Source organism: Mus musculus, chromosome 9 (genome assembly GCF_000001635.26).
Source record: "Mus musculus strain C57BL/6J chromosome 9, GRCm38.p6 C57BL/6J".
Lineage (NCBI taxonomy): Eukaryota > Metazoa > Chordata > Mammalia > Rodentia > Muridae > Mus > Mus musculus.
This window is the reverse complement of record NC_000075.6, coordinates 26,870,341-26,889,092: the sequence shown is the minus strand read 5'-3', so window position 1 is coordinate 26,889,092 and position 18,752 is coordinate 26,870,341. Positions and strand designations below refer to the sequence as shown.

Below are 18,752 nucleotides of genomic sequence, written 5' to 3'. Positions count from 1 at the left end.
TTTTTCCTTCATCTTTTCTATATCACCTTTCCCCAAGACTTCAGATTGGGTATTCCTAGTCCAAAGCCTAAGATGCTCAGTGAAAATATGATAGTGCTCAAAAAATTTCAGGTGCAATTGGGGAGATAATGCAGAGGTAAAGTGTTTGCAGCACAAATCTGAGGACCTTATCTCAGATTCCCAGCACCTATATAAAAAGTCAAGCATCGTCCCACATGTCTGTCATACCAGCTCAGGGGACTAACAACTGGAAGATCCTAGGAGCTCAGTGATCAGCCAGTCAAACCAGCTTGCTCAAGTTCCATTAAAGAGATTTTGCCTTAAAAAATAAGGTGATGAGTGACTGGGGATACACAATGTCAACCCCTTTCCTCCACAAGCACATGCATGGGTATGTGCAGACACACACACACACACACACACACACACACACACACACACACACACACAATTTCAGAGTTTTGGGGGGGTTTTGTTTTGTTTTGTTTTACTTTAAAAAATAGTCTATTTTATCAATTCTTTGAAGCTATCCACTGTTAACAGCTCCTTTGAACTTCTCTCATTCCCATGCTAGAATATCGACTGGCTTGATCGTCTTTAGGTCTTCTGTAGGCAATTAACAGCTGCTGTGAGCTCATGAGTGCAGCAATCTTGTCACGTCTAAGGGACAATGTTTTGGTCTGGTCCCCTTGACCTCTGGCTCTTAGAATTTTGTCATCCACTCTCCCAAGATGGTCCCTAAGCTTGGGGTGACGAATGATATGGATGCCCTTTTTGTGGCCATGGAATCCACAAATACTTATTCTCTGTGCCTCCATTGTCCACTGCATGAAGAAACTTCTCTGATGAGCACTGAGACCTACGCTAACCTACGAGTAGTGAGATATGGATTTAGAGGACAGTTTGATACTGGGTCCATTTAGCAGAAGAATAGTTTACCTCTGGGACCTGTGTGCTCCTCAACCATGGATTATTCACCAGATTTATAGTAGCAGATATGTCTCCTCCTCTGGAGCAGGACTTAAATCCAACCAGAAAGCAATTGTATACCCCACCCCACATAATATTCATGCCGTTATTGCACTCATGGGCATATCTTGCCATGCTGGTCATTATTTTAGCTCACGGGGTTCTCAGATGAATAATTCTGTTGATGACTCTCCCCCTCCCTCCAGCAGCCTACATGGCAACTTCTTGTACTATGATGATGTAATTTTGTGCGTTTGCTCTTTAAATTGGAGATGTTCAACTTCTAAAGTCTATAGCAATCCAATCTCTGAAAACCTCCCAAATAAAATTATTCTGCCCCAAGCATTTTGGACAAACACTACTCAACCTGTACTTCTGTTTTCCGTTTGTTTATTTTTTAGATGGAGCCTAGGCTGTGTAGTCCTGGATGACCTTGAACTCACAGAGATCCGTTTGCCTCTGCCTCCTCAATGTGATTGTGGTGCGAACCATCAGAGCTGATCTTATTCTTCTATCTTTGTGGCTCCAGCCCCTCTCCCTCCATTTTTTTTTTTCTCTGCAGAGACATCTTTCTTGCAATGTGGCCTACATCTATCTGTACTTAGCATATATTCCATTAGCCTTTTAGACTCCTTTCCTAGGGCACATGGTTGCTTTCCTAAGTCAGCCTTGGATTTGCTCATGGATACACAGCTTCCTGCATAGAATCTCTGCTCACATGTTCCTTCTACCTTTTCTTTGTTCTGTATTTTCACCTGGCCCTTGTGTGGTGCAGGACTTCTCACCCTTTTTACCTGCAGGCTTCTGCTGTCTTAGTTGGTGTCTTGCTTCTTCTTTTGAAAATGTACAGCTGGTCTTCCTGCTTCAGACCCTCCCATCACTCTACCCTCTTCTCTTCCTTGTCAGACACCCCTCAGAGTGTCATGGGTCTTCTGGCCAATATAAATATTTTATCCTACTTCTCTGCCTCCAGTTGACTCCACAAGCCACTGGCAGCCTGGATGTGGCCTGTTCTTCCACAGCAGTCTGATCTCAGCATCATGGTTATGGTCCAATATATTGTGATTATTTTGGGGGCTCTTGATACCGGGCAACCTGTTTTCCAGAAAGACATTTAAAAAGCTGGCTTTCTTTTTTTTTTTTTTTTTTTTTTTGGTTTTAAATTTCATATTTTTATATATAATATAAACTGTACAGGATTTTTATAAGTTCTAAATGAAAATATAAGGGCAGTTTATCGGATACTACACAATGAGCATCAGTTAATGGAAGATAAAATATTTAATTGCATTCTACAGCTGATGTACAAGAACTTGATTTCTGTCAGTATCCTTTGATCTTGCCAAAATTTTTTTTTTTTTTCCATTTTTTATTAGGTATTTAGCTCATTTACATTTCCAATGCTATACCAAAAGTCCCCCTTACCCACCCATCCCCACTCCCCTACCCACCCACTCCCCCCCTTTGGCCCTGGTGTTCCCCTGTACCGGGGCACACAAAGTCTGCGTGTCCAATGGGCCTCTCTTTCCAGTGATGGCCGACTAGGCCATCTTTTGATACATATGCAGCTAGAGTCAAGAGCTCAGGGGTACTGGTTAGTTCATAATGTTGTTCCACCTATAGGGTTGAAGATCCCTTTAGCTCCTTGGGTACTTTCTCTAGCTCCTCCATTGGGAGCCCTGTGATCCATCCATTAGCTGACTGTGAGCATCCACTTCTGTGTTTGCTAGGCCCCGGCATAGTCTCACAAGAGACAGCTACATCTGGGTCCTTTCGATAAAATCTTGCTAGTATATGCAATGGTGTCAGCGTTTGGATGCTGATTATGGGGTGGATCCCTGGATATGGCAGTCTCTACATGGTCCATCCTTTCATCTCAGCTCCAAACTTTGTTTCTGTAACTCCTTCCATGGGTGTTTTGTTCCCACTTCTAAGGAGGGGCATAGTGTCCACACTTCAGTCTTCATTTTTCTTGAGTTTCATGTAAAAGCTGGCTTTCAATAAATGACCATAAGACATATAACTTCTGGGATTAGACTCTGGTAATCTTACATTAAGAATACTTTTGTTGATTCTTAAGGATGTTTATTGTTATGGTTTCCTAGCCAAATCAAACTTGAAAAATTGAGATTCAGCCTGGCAGTGGTGGTGCATGCTATTAACCCCAGCACTTGGGAGGCAGAGGTAGGCAGATCTTTGAATTTGAGGCCAGCTTGGTCTCCAGCGAGTTCTAGGGCAACCAGGGCTATACAGAGAAACCCTGTCTTGAAAAACAAAACAAAATAACAACAACAAAAAAGGAAATAAATAAAGTTTGTGTTTTTGTAGTGTGCAGTTTTAAAAATTGATCCAGGCTGAATCTGGCTATGTGCCAACATCAGTAGTCTCTGTCTGTTCCTAGCCTGGTGCATAGCCTGAGACTGAGACAGTGTGTTTCTCCTAGCCAAGGCCTCTCTTCAAAATGCCAGCTCTGCCTCTCCAAAGCTCGGAGGTTGCTCTCTTGCCAGACTACCACCCCATGGCCAGTTGTGGGCAAGCTCTCACCAGCCTACACTCTGCTGTGGTTACCTCTCCTCTGCTTCTCTGTCCTTTGCCCAATCTTCCCCTTCCAAAGCCCGGCCAAACTCTGCTCCAGCTATGTTCTCTCCCTCCTGCACACCTGAGTCGCTGCAAATGGAAAACACCAGACACCCTAAGTTTAAAATCAACAGATGACACAACCACTTTGGGTGGAATCTATCATACTAAACTCAAATCTTCCAGTGGTGGAGGTCGCCACCGGGTCTGACAGTTCTCTCCGACTACATCTTGCCTCCTCTCACTCCTGCCTCGCCATTAAAAAAGGTCGTTTCTTCTTCCCACATAATCTCCTCCTTTCTCAGGCCTGGAAGACCCAGTTCCTTCTTTTCACTCAGCTATTAGCTTCTTGTTGTCTTTATTAGCCAATCTATTAATTAGGGGAAAATTCCCTTACATGATTTAAATTAATTAATCTAGGAAGCAAATTATTCTTATGTGGTCTTGCCTGAGTAGTACAAGTCTGCTGGGTGGTTTATCTAGTGGTTAATCAATATAATAGGCCTACTAGTTTGCATTTCTGTTACTGCCATAAACCCCATGACACAAAACAGCTTTGGGAAGGAAAGGGTTTATTTGGCTTACAGACTACAGTCCATCCTTGTGGGAATCTCAAGGCAAGAACTGGCTTGCTCCCTGCAGCTTACTCAGTCTTTTTTCTTATACAACCGAGGACCACCTGGCAAAGTGTGGAAGTACCTTCAGGGCCTTAGCCCTCATATACCAATCATGAATTAAAAAGATTCCCCACGGGCTTGCTTACAGGCCAATCTTTCTGAGACTTTTTCTCAATTGATGGGGGACTCTTCCCAAGTGACCCTAGTTTGTCAAGCTGACAAAACACTACCAGCAGAGTAAGTAATAGTAAAGAGGTAGGGGCAGGGGGTGGGATGGGGGAGCGTGGGCATTACATGCAAATCATCCCTAAAATCAGTTCAAACATGATAGTAGGCTCTCCAGACACAACTTGGGAGCATGTAGAAGAATTGAACCCCTTGAAATGTTAAACCCTTGGGATAAGGCAGATACACACAGAACAGTTGCTGTCCCTCAGCTCCTCTCCTTCCCTTTGCCATCATTTCCTTGATGTTTATTAATTCTTACCTTCCTTCTGCTCTAGTTTCCTGCAGGTCTTTTAAACATTGTTCCCTACTTGCTCTAGGGTTGATCTAGGGTCCAGTTTTCATTGAGGGTTCTATGCCAGGCTGCATTCTGTGCATCCTCTCATTGTATTACTTTAACCTGTTCTTTGTGAACTCCAGAGTCTATGCAGTACTGGGAGACATGGAATTCAGTCTACCTCTGGTCGTGCTCTGTTTTTTGCTTTTTTTTTTTTTTTTTGAGACAGGGTTTCTCTGTGTAGCCCTGACTGTCCTGGAACTCACTTTGTAGACCAGGCTGGCCTCGAACTCAAAAATCCGCCTGCCTCTGCCTCCCCAGTGCTGGGATTAAAGGTGTGCACCACCACGCCCAGCTTGCATTTTCAATTTTCTTTTCTTTTCTTTTCTTTTCTTTTCTTTTCTTTTCTTTCCTTTCCTTTCCTTTCCTTTCCCTTTCCCTTTCCCTTTCCCTTTCCCTTTCCCTTTCCCTTTCCCTTTCCCTTTCCCTTTCCCTTTCCCTTTCTTTCTTTCTTTCTTTCTTTCTTTCTTTCTTTCTTTCTTTCTTTCTTTCTTTCTTTCTTTCTTATGAGGACCTAACGTGTCTCTTCTTTCTCTGGCAGGTGTTTTTGGATAACATCTATATAGGACTCCTGGATCAATCCAACAGTGAGCTGCTTCTTTACAAAGATGTATATAACATTTAATGTGTAACATTCTAGTTCCAGCTAGGCTTGGGCCTAAGAGTTAGCAAGACCTTGTTATAGATTGTTTCCATTGCCTCTGCCCTTGGTTTGTTCCATGCAGAGCAGCCCAGCAATCGCAGGGAGGGTTATATATACATCTTGGAGGTACTGGTGAATGTTCTTTGAGTGAGTACCACACTCCCCCTTGAGGATTCCCTGTTCTGAGCACTCTGGCTTGGTTCCCAGTCCCAAGAGTGTTCTTATTTAAATGTTATGGTGCCTGTTTCTGGAAAGAAAGGGGGCAAGCTGGGGTACTAGGGCTTGCCTACCCCATAGCTAGAGACCTACAGGGTTCTGAGGCCTAAAGTCTGCAAGCCACCTACTCATCTACTGTCCGAGCTCCAGGGAGACCTGGGAGGTCTAAGGGAGGTGCCAAGTGACGCTGACTCTGGTCTGTGTTGAATAGGTCTCCAAGAAAAGTCAGATTCTCAGGATCCTGGTGGAGAACCAAGGTCGACTCACTTCTGGGCAGGATATCAACAAGGAGAGAAAAGGTGGGCTCCCGAAGAAAGAAGCTGAGATAGTGTAGCCAAACTGCTACTGCTCTTCCTCAGGCCTAGGGCAGCTGGGGACAGGCGTGTGTTTGGGAAAGAGAGCATACTCTCTTGGTGTGAGACATCACTGTAGAGAAACTGTGATATTTTTGTGTTGTGTAGTTGCTAGGCAAGACCCACCACACTGCCAAACACATTGGTAAAGGGTTTGAAAGGGGTACCAGCAGGAGAAAGCTCTGGTGATGTCCCTGGTTGGCGTTCCTCTCTTGGTCTTCATTTCTAGCATCCCAGAGCTTATGCGTGTTCTGCTTGGGCCCAGTACTCCTGAGCAGAGCCACACATTGTTTTTCTATCTTAAGTGCTTGGGCCCAGTACTACTGAGCAGAGCCACACACTGTTTTTCTATCTTAAGTGCTTTGATAAATCTGAGTGTTCAAGCTAGCCTGAAGTCTCATGTTGGCCAGATCTGTAGCAGCTGCCATGATTCTGCGCTGTTAATGTGGATTGTGAGGCATCTTCTCTGAGTGTACACTGATGAGGATGATGCCTGTGTAAGACATGGGCTTAGGTAGCTTACTGGTAGTGTACGTGTCTAGCACGCTTGAAGCCTATTAAGCCTTGCAGGGTCAATCTTCAGCACCAATGAGGGCAAGGGAGGGGCCCATGGGAGTTTATAGAAACCTTCTAGCCAGCTGAGACCCAGAAAACACCTTCCTTCAGGGAGGTCCCTGACTACAGCCTGAGCATCCTTCTGGCTTTTTTGCCTCCTTCATAATCCCTCTCATTCCCACCCCATAGGTTTAACTGGGGACATCTATCTAGACAAGTCTCCACTGAGACCATTTAAAATCTACAGCCTGGAAATGAACAATATATTCATACAAAGGTGGGTGCCTTGCCTTCAGGATGATTAAAGGTTAGGTAAGGGTGGTGGAGGATTTTACCCAGCATGTGTGAGGCACTTAGTCTAGTTACCACCCTGCAGATAAACAAAATAAAATAAAACATAACACAAAGAGGTGAACATGCAGAGCTGGAAGCATGCCCAGAGGTCTCTAGGTGACTTCATCCTTTGGTTTTCTCATCAGGGGGAAAAACTTTAAAAAAGTCCTGAGTACTCAAAGAAATGATCCAAGCTTCCCAGCTGTCTAGCAGCAGTGTAGTGACTGTCCCTTGTCCACCGGTTAAACCTGCTGTATCACGCATCTGAGGGTATAGCTGCTACCGCAGCAGGGGTCAGGTGGCAGCAGCATTCATAGAAGAGGCCGACATCAGAGGCCACAGGTGGCACGTTAAAAGAAAAGTACAGTTTCTCACTGGCTCTCGATTCTTTCTTAGGGAATTTCCCAATTCCTGGCAAAGGGTGACAAGCCAAGTCCAGGGACCTGCCTTTTTCCTCAGTTACTTGAAAGCAGGGGATCCTCCCCAGGACACCTTCATGAAAATACAAGTTAGTGCCATTTTTCTTCTGTTCACGGGCCCCAGCCCCCTCCCAAAGAACCTAAAGAAAAGCCCCCCCCCCCCCGTCTTGTCCTGTGGCAGGAAGCCACGCTACCCCAAGTCACAGTCAGATCCTGAAGGCTTTCCTCTCTGAGGACCGTTAGGATAGGGCAAGGAAAGTGAATAGAGGCAATGGCCAGTGAGCCTGGCTGGTGCGTGCACTGTAGCAGGGATTTAGTGAGTGTGACCCATTAGTCCTCACACAGAACCCTGGATATAGAGACCTCTACCACTGTGATGAGTTCACCACCCGTGGCATGTCATCCAGGGTACCTTGGCTGCCATTCCCAACATTCTACACTTTGAGTATTTTGATGATTACTGGATTATAAGTGGGCATTCCCTCTGCTGGCTTAGGTCAGACCTGGGGAAATGAGATGGAATTAGATTCTTCCTTGAGGCCTGATGCTGAGTTACCTCCAAAGCAAGGCAGTGGCACAGATTGAAGATCACCATCCCACCCCTGGCTCTCATTGTTAATCCATCCTGTCTTGGTCTATGCTAAGGATTGGTGTGTCACTGGGATAGGGGTCAACTGTTATGATAGAAAGATTTCATCTAGAAGTTAGATCCTGAAACATCACAATATTTTTCAGGGCTGGGGAAAAGGTGTCATATCCATTAATGGAAGGAGCCTGGGACGATACTGGAACATTGGCCCCCAGGAAACTGTCTTTGTCCCTGGCTCCTGGCTTCAACCTGGAGTTAATAAGGTGAATTCCCCCCATGTCCTCTGCTTCCTAGTTCACTTTCTTTGAACTCTGCTCTGACTTCAGAGGGAGAACTTGAATCATCTGACTGATTTTCTTTCTTCTTTTTGTAGATCATAATGTTTGAGGAATTGAAAGGTGACGAAAAGATTCACTTTTCAACCAAGGCTCAACTAGGTATGCACCTGGGAACATCTTTAGCCCTTGTACAGTAGATGAACTTTCTATTATGCTTACACAGTTCCATTCTTCCCTCCTTTTTTTTTTTTTTTCGAGACAGGGTTTCCCCGTGCAGTCCTGGCTGTTCTTGAACTCACTCTGTAAACTAGGTTGGCCTTGAACTCAGAAATCTGCTTGCCTCTACCTTCCAAGTACTGAGATTACAGGCCACCACTGCCCGGCAGATGGTTTTTTTTTTTTTTTTTCATCCCTCCCATTTTAAGATAACATAATTAGTCCTCTAGCAGCCTCATCCAGCCCCCTTGGTCTTCCTTTCTGATGGTCCCACTGTGTTTTGGGTCCAAGTCTCATTGCGAGTCAACCTCAGCATCTTCCACTTCTAACCTTTTCTAAAATGAACTTCCTCCCTATGACTCTTTCTCAGGTTGCTGTGTTAGAGAACTCCCAGGTGCTCTTTCTAGTGCCCTTTAGCCAGTTTTCATAGTAAGGAATGCATGGAACATCAGGCCCAAATTGCAGAGTATCTATATTTGTACTTACCAAGCAGCTACTTTCTGGGTACCTAGCCTTCCTTGGGCCTTTTTTGGTAGTAAGAGTCAGATGATCACTTGTGCTCTGACACTCCTCCCTTACCCTCAGCTTTACCCACTTACCTCCCTTACCCACTTCCATGCAAGTGTTCTGTCACTGAGCCACAACCCAGCCCCAGAGAGCCTTATGGAAACTCACTTGTCTCACTTCAGTACAGTCTTTTTGGGCCCTGTGAGCACGCTTTCTAGGTCCTATAGGTCACAGTTTTACCCTCTTTGGGATGGAGATGTAGCACACAGTATGCTAATCAGATTTTGTTTTTCAGGACATTGAATCTCAAGAAATGTGATATAAGCTAGAAGATGGAATCCTATCTGCACTGGTACTGGGAGTAATCCATCAGTTCTGACCCATAGCTGCATCTACACTCGCTTCATTTTCCACCCATGCCAGGCTTGGGTTCCACCATCCACCTCCTCACTTGATGGCAAACTCAGCTTTTGATCCATTAGCTCACAACAAAATGGGCTTTACTGTACACTTTCTTTGCATCGTTTCTTCTGTTAAAAGCTCTTTGACCAGAAAAAAAAAGGGATAAAAAAGCAAGAAGGTGTGCAGAATAATTGGCATTGCAAGTGTAAATCTGAAGTGGAAACAAATGGTGTGTTTCCAAATAAATAAATCAGAAACTGCAGGCAGTGACAGGCAGCTATCATACATGGTATCTGGATTTAGAGTCAATGATGTTTTCCTTTATCTTTCCATGGTTTACTCTAAGGAACCAATAAGCTTATTGGACTTCCTTTCAGACCACTGGTGAGGAATTACTTTGGGGTGTGGACATTGCCCTTTCATGATGCTCCTGGGAAGCTTTACTAAGCAGAATGGGGGCTTCTTTATAGCTCATGGAACACCCCTCCCCTGGTCTTCCTTTGCCAATATACCTTTTATAGCCTTTCCCCAAAGTCATGAGCAATTATACAGACTTGCATGTAACAGGTGGAAGAGAGCTGCTGGTACCCCTCCATGAAGAACACGAACAGTCCAGAAGCCTAAATGGGACCATCCTTTTACAAGAGGGTACAGCCTAACTCATCAAGATGGCAGTTACTTAGCTTGGAGGAGAGTCACTCACAGCAGGGTAACACCTGTCTCGGTTTCTTTTCCTGTTGCTGTTCCAAACTGCCCTGACAAAAGCAACTTTAGAGAGAACAGCTAACAGGTGCAGTCCATCATGGCAGGGAAGTGCAACCACCAGGAGCTTGAAACAGCTGGTCACATCTCATCTGCAGACAAGATGCAGATATGCCAGCATAGTGATAGTAGTGCACACATTTAATTCCAGCACTCAAGAAGCAGAGGAAGGTGAATCTCTATGGGTTTGAGGTTAGCCTGATCTACATAATGAGTTTCATGGCCAGCCAGCATTATGTAGAGATATCCTGTCTCAAAACCAGAACAAACAAACAAACAAACAAAAATACAAAACAAAGCAAAGAAACAAATACAAACAACAAGCAAGAAAGCAAAAAGAAACAGAGAGAAATGAATGCAATCATGATAGTACTCAGTATTCATTCTGCATTTTATAAACTTAGCATCCTATGCCCAGAGATTGATTCCTCCCACAATCAAGATACTTCTTCCTATATTAATTAACATAATCAAGATAACTGCCCCCAGGCATGTACAGAGGCCTATCTCCCGGATGATTGTAGATTCTGTCAACTTAACAATTAACACTAACCATCATAGTACCATGATATGTACTGGGGTCACTGATTGCATACAGAGGAAAATGGAGCAAGAGTTCACCCTTCTGTCTGCTTTCTGATTGTGCACATATGAGCAGTTGTCTCATGCTCCAGATGATACAGCAAAAGTCAATTCTCATGGGTGTACTTTCCCTGGAATGATGTACAGTACCCTCAAACATAAACAGAATCAACCTTTGTATCTTTAAGTTGTTTTCACCAGGTACCTTGTCAGAGCAGTGAGAAAAGTAACTGATATCCTCCTGACAGCTCCTAAACTCACACAGAGCGAGCCAGAGGAAGCATTTGCCTTCTTTCTTTGCTGTCCCAGTGGACCTCATAGTATATAAATGTCTAATAGGACTTTGGCTACAGCCACCAGGTTTTTTAGCCTAGACACAGACACAAAGACTAATAGACAAATACATAAAATGACACAGAAAGAAACATTGAGCCAGAATGTATTCTTGTACAGACTGATGGTATCACTGCTTTATGGTATGATCAAAGGGGAGGTTTTTACTGGAGAGAGAGAGAGAGAGAGAGAGAGACAGAGACAGAGAGAGACAGAGACAGAGAGACAGAGAGCTATCATTGCCATAAGTCTGGACTTGACTATGAAAGAAGCAGGAACAGAACATAGAGAGATGGAGTGTGAGAGAACAGAGGGAGAGTAAGAGGGAGGGGAAAGAGAGGGAGGGAGAGAGAGAGAGAGAGAGAGAGAGAGAGAGAGAGAGAGAGAGAGAGAGAATGACAATGAATACTCAAAGAAGCAGGTTTATAAGGTAAATGAGTACCTGAAGGGAAATAAGCTTGTGAGTTGAGTTGAGGAAGTTTAGGGGAGGAGAGGGGATGAGAAGGGCTAAGATGGTCCTGGAAAGGATTTTGAAATCTGTAACACACACGTACTTGTGATACTGAGGGAACCTGGAGGCCAGCATACACCTTAATATGCTAATAGACACCACAGATAATAATTTGCCCCTTCTGCCTTTTGGAATTTGGGGAAGTGAAGTTTCCTTTGGACCAGATAATTGCTAGATAAATCAAGGTATGTTTATTAAATGCCAGACAAAATTCTCTTAGGGACATACCAATTGGCTGAAATCAACCAATTAGAAACAAAGAATTAGAAAAACTAAGAACTGGTTTGAGAAAACAAAAAAGATAGATAAACCCTTAGCCAAACTAACTAAATGGCACACAGATAGTATATAAATTAGCCAAATCAGAAATGAAAAGGGAGACATAACAGCGGAAACTGAGGAAATTAAAAAAAAATCATTAGATCCTACAACAGCTATACTCAACAAAACTGGAAAGTTTAGATGAAATGGATAGTTTTTCTAGACAGATACCAGGTACCAAAGTGAAATCAGGAGCAGATAAACCATCTCAACAGTTCAACAACCCCAAGGAAATAGAAGCAGTCATTAAAGGTCTCCCAACAACAACAACAACAAAAATGTTCAGAATTTATGTTTAGTGCAGAATTCTATCAGACCTTCAAAGAAGACCTAATACTTCTCAAACTACTGCACAAAATAGAAACAGGAATACTGCATAATTCATTTTATGAAGCCACAGTTATGTTGATACCTAAGCCACACAAAGACCCAACAAAGAAAGAGAACTTAAGACCAATTTTGTTTATGAATAACAATGCAAAACTATTCAATAAATTTCTCACAAACCAAATCCAAGAATGCATCAAAATGAACATTCATGATGACCAAGTAGGCTTTATCTCAGGGATACCAGGATGGTTCAATATAGGGAAATTCATCAATGTATTCCACTATATAAACAACCTCAAAGGAAAAAAAATCACATGATCATCTCATGAGATGCTGAAAAAGCTTTTGACAAAATACAACATCCTTCATGTTAAAGGTTTTGGAAAGATTAGGACTTCAAGGCACATACCCAAGCATATCAAAACCAATATAGAGCAAACCAACAGCCAACATCAAATTAAATGGAAAGAAACTTGAAGCAATGGCACTAAAATCAGGGAAAAGACAAGGCTGCCTATTCGCTCCCTATTTATTCAATATACTATTCAAAGTTCTAGCCAAAGCACTTAGACACCAAAAAGAGGTCAAGGGGATACAAATTGGAAAGGAAGAAGTCAAAATATCACTATTTGCAGATGATATGATAGTATTTATAAGCAACCCCCAAAATTCTACCAGAGAACTCCCAAACCTGTCAAACAACTTCAGCAAAGTGCCTGGATATAAAATTAATTCAAACAAATCAGTGGCCTTCCTCTACACAAAGGATAAACAGGCTGAGAAAGAAAATAGGGAAACAACATCCTACACAATAGCCACAAATAATATAAAATACCTTGGTGTGATTCTAACTAAGCAATTGAGAGATCTGTATGATAAGAACTTCAAGTTTCCGAAGAAAGAAATTGAAGAAGATCTCAGAAGATGGAAAGATCTCTCAAGCTCATGGATTATCAGGATTAATACAGTAAACATGGCCATCCTGCCAAAAGCTATCTACTTATTCAATGCAATCCCCATCAAAATTTCAACACAACCTTCATAGATTTAGAAAGGGCAATTTCAAAATTCAGCTGGAATAACAAAAAACCCATGATAGCAAAAACTATTCTTAACAATAAAAGAACTTCTGAGGGAATCACCATCCCTTACCTCAAGCTGTACTACAGAACAATTGTGATAAAAACTGTGTAATAATGAACCCACACACCTCTGGTCACTTGATCTTTGACAAAGGAGCTAAAACCATACAGTGGAAAAAAGACAGCATTTTCAACAAATGGTGCTGGCTCAACTGGCAGTTAACATGTAGAAGAAGGTAAATTTATCCATTCTCATCTCCTAGTACAAAGCTTAAGTCCAAGTGAATCAAGGACCTTCACATAAAACCAGATACACTGAATCTTATAGAAGAGAAAGTGGGGAAAAGCCTTGAACATATGGGCACAGGGGAAAAGTTCCTGAACAGAACACCAATAGCTTGTGATGTAAGATCAAGAATCGACAAATGGGACCTCATAAAATTGCAAAGCTTCTGTAAGGCAAAAGATACTGTCAATAAGACAAAAAGGCCGCCAACAGATTGGGAAAAGATCTTCATCAATCCTACATCCTATAGAGGGTTAATATCTAATATATACAAAGAACTCAAGAAGCTGTACTCCAGAAAATCAAATAACCCTATTAAAAATGGGGTACAGAGCTAATCAAAGAATTCTCAACAGAGGAATACTGAATGGCTGAGAAGCACCCAAAAAAATGTTCAACATCCTTAGTCATCAGGGAAATGCAAGTCAAAACAGCCCTGAGATTCCACCTCACACCAGTCAGAATGGCTAAGATCAAAAATTCAGGTGATAGCAGATGCTGGCGAGGATGTGGAGAAAGAGGAACACTCCCCCATTGTTGGTGGGATTGCAAGCTGGTACAACCACTCTGGAAATAAGTCTGGAGGTTCCTCAGAAAATTAGACATAGTACTACCAGAAGATCCAGCAATTCCTCTCCTGGGCATATACCCAGAAGATGTTCCAACTTGTAATAAGGACACACACTCCACTATGTTCATAGCAGTCTTATTCATAATAGCCAGAAGCTGGAAAGAACCCAGATGTCCCTCAACAGAAGAATGGATACAGAAAATGTGGTACATTTGCACAGTGGAGTACTACTCAGCTATTAAAAACAATGAATTTATGAAATTCCTAGGCAAATGGATGGATCTGGAGGGCATCATCCTGAGTGAGGTAACCCAATCACAAAAGAACTCACATGATATGTACTCACTGATAAGTGGATTTTAGCCCAGAAACTTAGAGTACCTAAGATACAATTCACAAAACACATGAAACTCAAGAAGAAGGAAAACCAAAGTGTGGATACTTTGTTCCTTCGTAGAAAGGGGAAACAAAACATCCATGGAAGAAGTTACAAAGTGTGGAGTAGAGACGGAAGAAATGACCATGCAGAGACTGCCCCACCTGGAGATCCATCCCATATACAATCACCAAACACAGACACCATTGTAGATTCCAACAAGTACTTGCTGACAGGAGCCAGATATATCTCTCTCATGAGAGGCTATGCAAGTGTCTGATAAATACAGTAGTTGATGCTGACAGCCATCCACTGAACTGGGCATAGGGTCCCCAATGAAGAAGCTAGAGAAAGGACCTAAAGAGCTGAAGGGGTTTGCAGCCCCATAGGAAGAATAACAATATGAACTAGCCAGTACCCCCCAGGGACTGAACCATCAACCAAAGAACACACATGGTGGGACTCATGGCTCTAGCTGCATATGCAGCAGAGGATGGTCTAGTCGGACATCAGTGGGGGGAGAGGCCCTTTGTCCTATGAAGGCTCTATGCCCCAGTGTGGGGTAATGCCAGGGCCAGGAAGCAGAAGTGGGTGGGTTGGTGAGCAGGGGTAGGGGGTAAGGGTTTGGGGGAGGGTGTTTTCCAGAGAGGAAATCAGGAAAGGGGATAATATTTGAAATGCAAATAAAGAAAATATCCAATAAATAAAAGAAAAGAAAAGAAAAGAAAAGAAAATCTTCTAAAAAAAAAAAGAATAGTGAAAATGATTCTCAACAATAAAAGAACTTCTGGAGGAATCACCAACCCTGACTACAATCTGTTTTACAGAGCAATAGTGATAAAAACCACATGGTATTGGTACAGAGACAGACAGGTAGATCAATGGAATAAAGTTGAAGACAGAAATAAACCCACACACTTATGGTCACTTGATATTTGACAAAGAAGCTAAAACCATACAGTGGAAAAAGACAGCATTGGTCTAAGTGGGGGTTTGCCTGTAGAAGAATGCAAATTGATCCATTTTAATCTCATTGTACAAAGCTGAAGTCCAGGTGGATCAAAGACCTTCACATAAAAGCAGATACACTGAATCTAATAGAAGAGAAAGTGAAAAAGATACTTGAATACATTGGCACAGGGGGAAATTTCCTAAACAGAACACCAAATGACTCAGGCTCTAAGATCAACAATTTACAAATGGGACCTCATGAAATTGGAAAGCTTCTGTAAGGCAAAGGACACTGTCAATAAGACAAAATGGCAATCTATAGATTGGGAAAAAATCTTTACCAATCCTACATCAGATAGAGGGCTAATATCCAAAATATACAAAGAACTCAAGAAGTTAGACTCCATAGATACAAATAACCCTATTAAAGCTAAAGAAAGAATTCTCAACTGAGCAATCTCAAATGACCAAGAAGCACCTAAAGAGATGTTTAACTTCCTTCATCATCAGGGAAATGTAAATCAAAACTTGAGATTCCACTTTACACTAGTCAGCATGGCTAAAATAAAAAACTCAGATGACAGCAAATGCTGGTGAAGATGTGGAGAAATGAACACTCCCCCATTGCTGGTGGGATTACAAGCTGTTACAACTACTCTGGAAATCAATCTGGTCGTTCCTCAGAAAATTGGAAATAGCTCTACCTGAAGATTCAGCTATTCCTGGGTATATACCCAAAAGATGCTCCAACATATAACAAGGACATGTGCTCCACTATGTTCATAGCATCCTTACTTATATTAGCCAGAAGGTGGAAACAACTCAAATGCTTCTCAACAGAGGAATGGATACAGAAAATGTGGTACATTTACACAATTGAATACTACTTAGCTATTAAAAATGATGGCTTTACAACCTTTGTAAGCAAATGGATAGAACTAGAAAATATCATCCTGAATGAGGTAACCCAGACCCAAAAGGACATACATGGTAGGTACTCACTGATAAATGCTCAGAATATCCATGATACAACTCACAGACTATATGAAGCTTAATAAGAAGGAAGGCCAAAGCATGGAAGCTTCAAACCCACTTAAAAGGTGGAACAAAATAATCAGGGGAGGCAGCAGGAGGGAGGCCTGGGTAGAAGAGGGGCAGGGGAGGAAAAAAGGGAGGCAGGACCAGGTATGGGAAGAGACAGGAGAGAAGCCCAGAGGGCCAGGAGAATGAATAGAAATATGTAGAAGCAGGGCGTGGGGAATGGAGGAACCATCAGACAGTCCTAGATGCCAGGGATGCATGAGGCTTTCAGGACCCAGTGGGGATGACATTAGCTGAAATACCCAACAGCAGGAAGATAGAACCTGAAGAGACCACTTCCAGTAGATAGACATGAACCCCCCCCCAACCCCAGTGGAGGGATGGGGTCACTCACCCATCTAAAAATTTTCGACCCAGAATTGTTCCTGTCTAAAGTAAATGCAGGGGCAAAAATGGAGCAGAGACTGAAGGAAAGACCATCCAGAGACTGCCCCACCATGTGATCCATTCCATCTGCAGACACCAAACCCCAACACTATTGTTGATCCCAAGATATGTTTGTAGACAGGAGCCTGGTATGGCTATTTTCTGATGGGCTCTGCTAGCACATGACTAAGACAGATGCAGATACTCACAGCCAATCACTGGACTGAGGCCAGGGACCCCAATAGAAGAGTTAGGGGAAGGGCTTAAAGAGCTGAAGGGGATTGAAACCCCATAGGAATAACAACAGGCTTAGTTAATTGGACCCCCTCGGACCTTCCTGAGACCAACAACCAAAGAGTATACATGGGCGGGTCCATGGCTCCTGCTACATATGTAGCAGAGGACTGCCTCATCTGGGATCAGTGGAATGGGAGGTGCTTGGTCCTGTGGAAGCCTGATGCCCTAGAAAAGCTGGATGCTAGAGGGCTGAGGTGGGAGTGTGTGGGTGGATGGATAGGCACCCTTTTAGAGGCAAAGGAGAAGTGGATGGGGTGGGGTGTTTATGGAGGGGAGACCAGGAACGGGGATAACATTTGAAAGGTAAACACATGCAGACACCAAACCCAGACAATATTGCAGATGGCAAGAAGTGCTAGCTGACAGGAGCCCGATTCAGCTGTCTCCTGAGAGGCTCTGCCAGATCCTGACCAATACAGATACAGATGCTCACAGCCAACCTTCAGACTGAGCACAGGTATCCTAATGGAGGAGTTTGGGGAAGGACTGAAGGGGTTGAAGGGACCTTATCTGACATCAATGGGAGGGGAGGCCCTTGGTCCTGTGAAGGCTCGATGCCCCAGCATAGAGGAATGCTAGGGCAGTGAGGCAGGAGTGGGTAGGTGGGTGGGGGAGCACCCTCATAGAAGCAGGGTAAGGGGGGGGGGATGGGATTGGGGTTTGCAGAGGGGAAACCAGGAAAGGGAATTATCTTTGAAATGTAAATAAATAAAAGATCCAACAAAAATTAAATAAAAAATCAACATGGAAAAAAGAAAGGTAAACAAGTAAAATAATTAATAAAAACAACAAACAAACAAACAACAAAACCAAAAAGTTCAAAGGGCGTTCCAAATTGAGAAGGAAAAAGAAGAGGTTCACTGATTAGAAGACCTCACCATGAGCTTCAGGGCTTATAGGTCAAGATATGTATTGCTTTGTCTCACCAGAATGATGGAAAGAAGCCAGTGCTGGCCAAAGTGGAAAGATAAGAAAATAGAGTAAGGCTGATTCCAGCATGTGTGGTGTATAGGCTAACAATGTGACCTGTCCATAGAATGAGTAAGGGGGAGGTTTTTTTTTTAATTGTAGTAGAGAGAGAGAGAGAGAGAGAGAGAGAGAGAGAGAGAGAGAGAGAGAGAGAGAGAGAAGAGAAAGAGAGTGGGAGGGCTAGAAAGAGTAATAGAGACTGGGAGTGAGTGAGGAGGAAGAAAGAGAGAGAGACAGAGAGACAGAGTGTGAGAGAGAACAAGAGGAAGCAAGAGAGATCCTGATAGGAGTCATAGGTCACTTCTGCCATAGGTAAGGAACAGACTTTTTTTGGTATAGGGGACAAGTTTCATAAGTTCCTGAGGTCTGCTGATGTTTATCTAACCTCCAGAAAGCCTTCTATAGTCCAGGTTGAGCTCATATTTGGATATTTGGACTGTCTTTTGGAGTTTGGGGAACTGGAATTTTCTTTGGACCTAACACATCCTTCCTTCCTTCTTTCCTTCCTTCCTCTCTCTTCTTTTCTCTTCTCTTCTTTTCTTTTTCTTGTTCAGGGTTGACTAGCTGCAAGACACCAACATGCAAAAGGTGTTTTCTTCTTATTTGGTTTGACAAAGTTGTAAGAAGAGTTTTTAAATGCCTGAGATCTAGTAGCTCCAGAAAGTTAGACTTAGATGC

At 43.0% G+C, this 18,752-nt stretch overlaps 1 protein-coding gene across 6 annotated transcripts in view; it reads left to right on the top strand.

The window, feature by feature from the left end:
* Gm1110 (predicted gene 1110) overlaps positions 1 to 9,526 on the top strand; it is a 43,618-nt gene extending 34,092 nt beyond the window's left edge. For 4 of the 6 annotated variants that reach the window (XM_006510461.3, XM_006510459.3, XM_006510460.3 and 1 more), the window contains 7 exons: positions 5,267 to 5,335; positions 5,796 to 5,883; positions 6,682 to 6,769; positions 7,222 to 7,333; positions 7,980 to 8,096; positions 8,207 to 8,270; positions 9,130 to 9,498. In XM_006510461.3, coding sequence (XP_006510524.1) covers positions 5,267 to 5,335; positions 5,796 to 5,883; positions 6,682 to 6,769; positions 7,222 to 7,333; positions 7,980 to 8,096; positions 8,207 to 8,270; positions 9,130 to 9,137 — 546 coding nt within the window. In that variant the 3' untranslated portion in view covers positions 9,138 to 9,498. Of the gene's footprint in view, positions 1 to 5,266; positions 5,336 to 5,795; positions 5,884 to 6,681; positions 6,770 to 7,221; positions 7,334 to 7,979; positions 8,097 to 8,206; positions 8,271 to 9,129 lie in introns of all 6 variants that reach the window. The other 2 variants (XR_001778935.2, NM_001281475.1) reach the window with 2 other exon arrangements.
* The last annotated feature ends 9,226 nt before the right edge of the window (positions 9,527 to 18,752 follow it).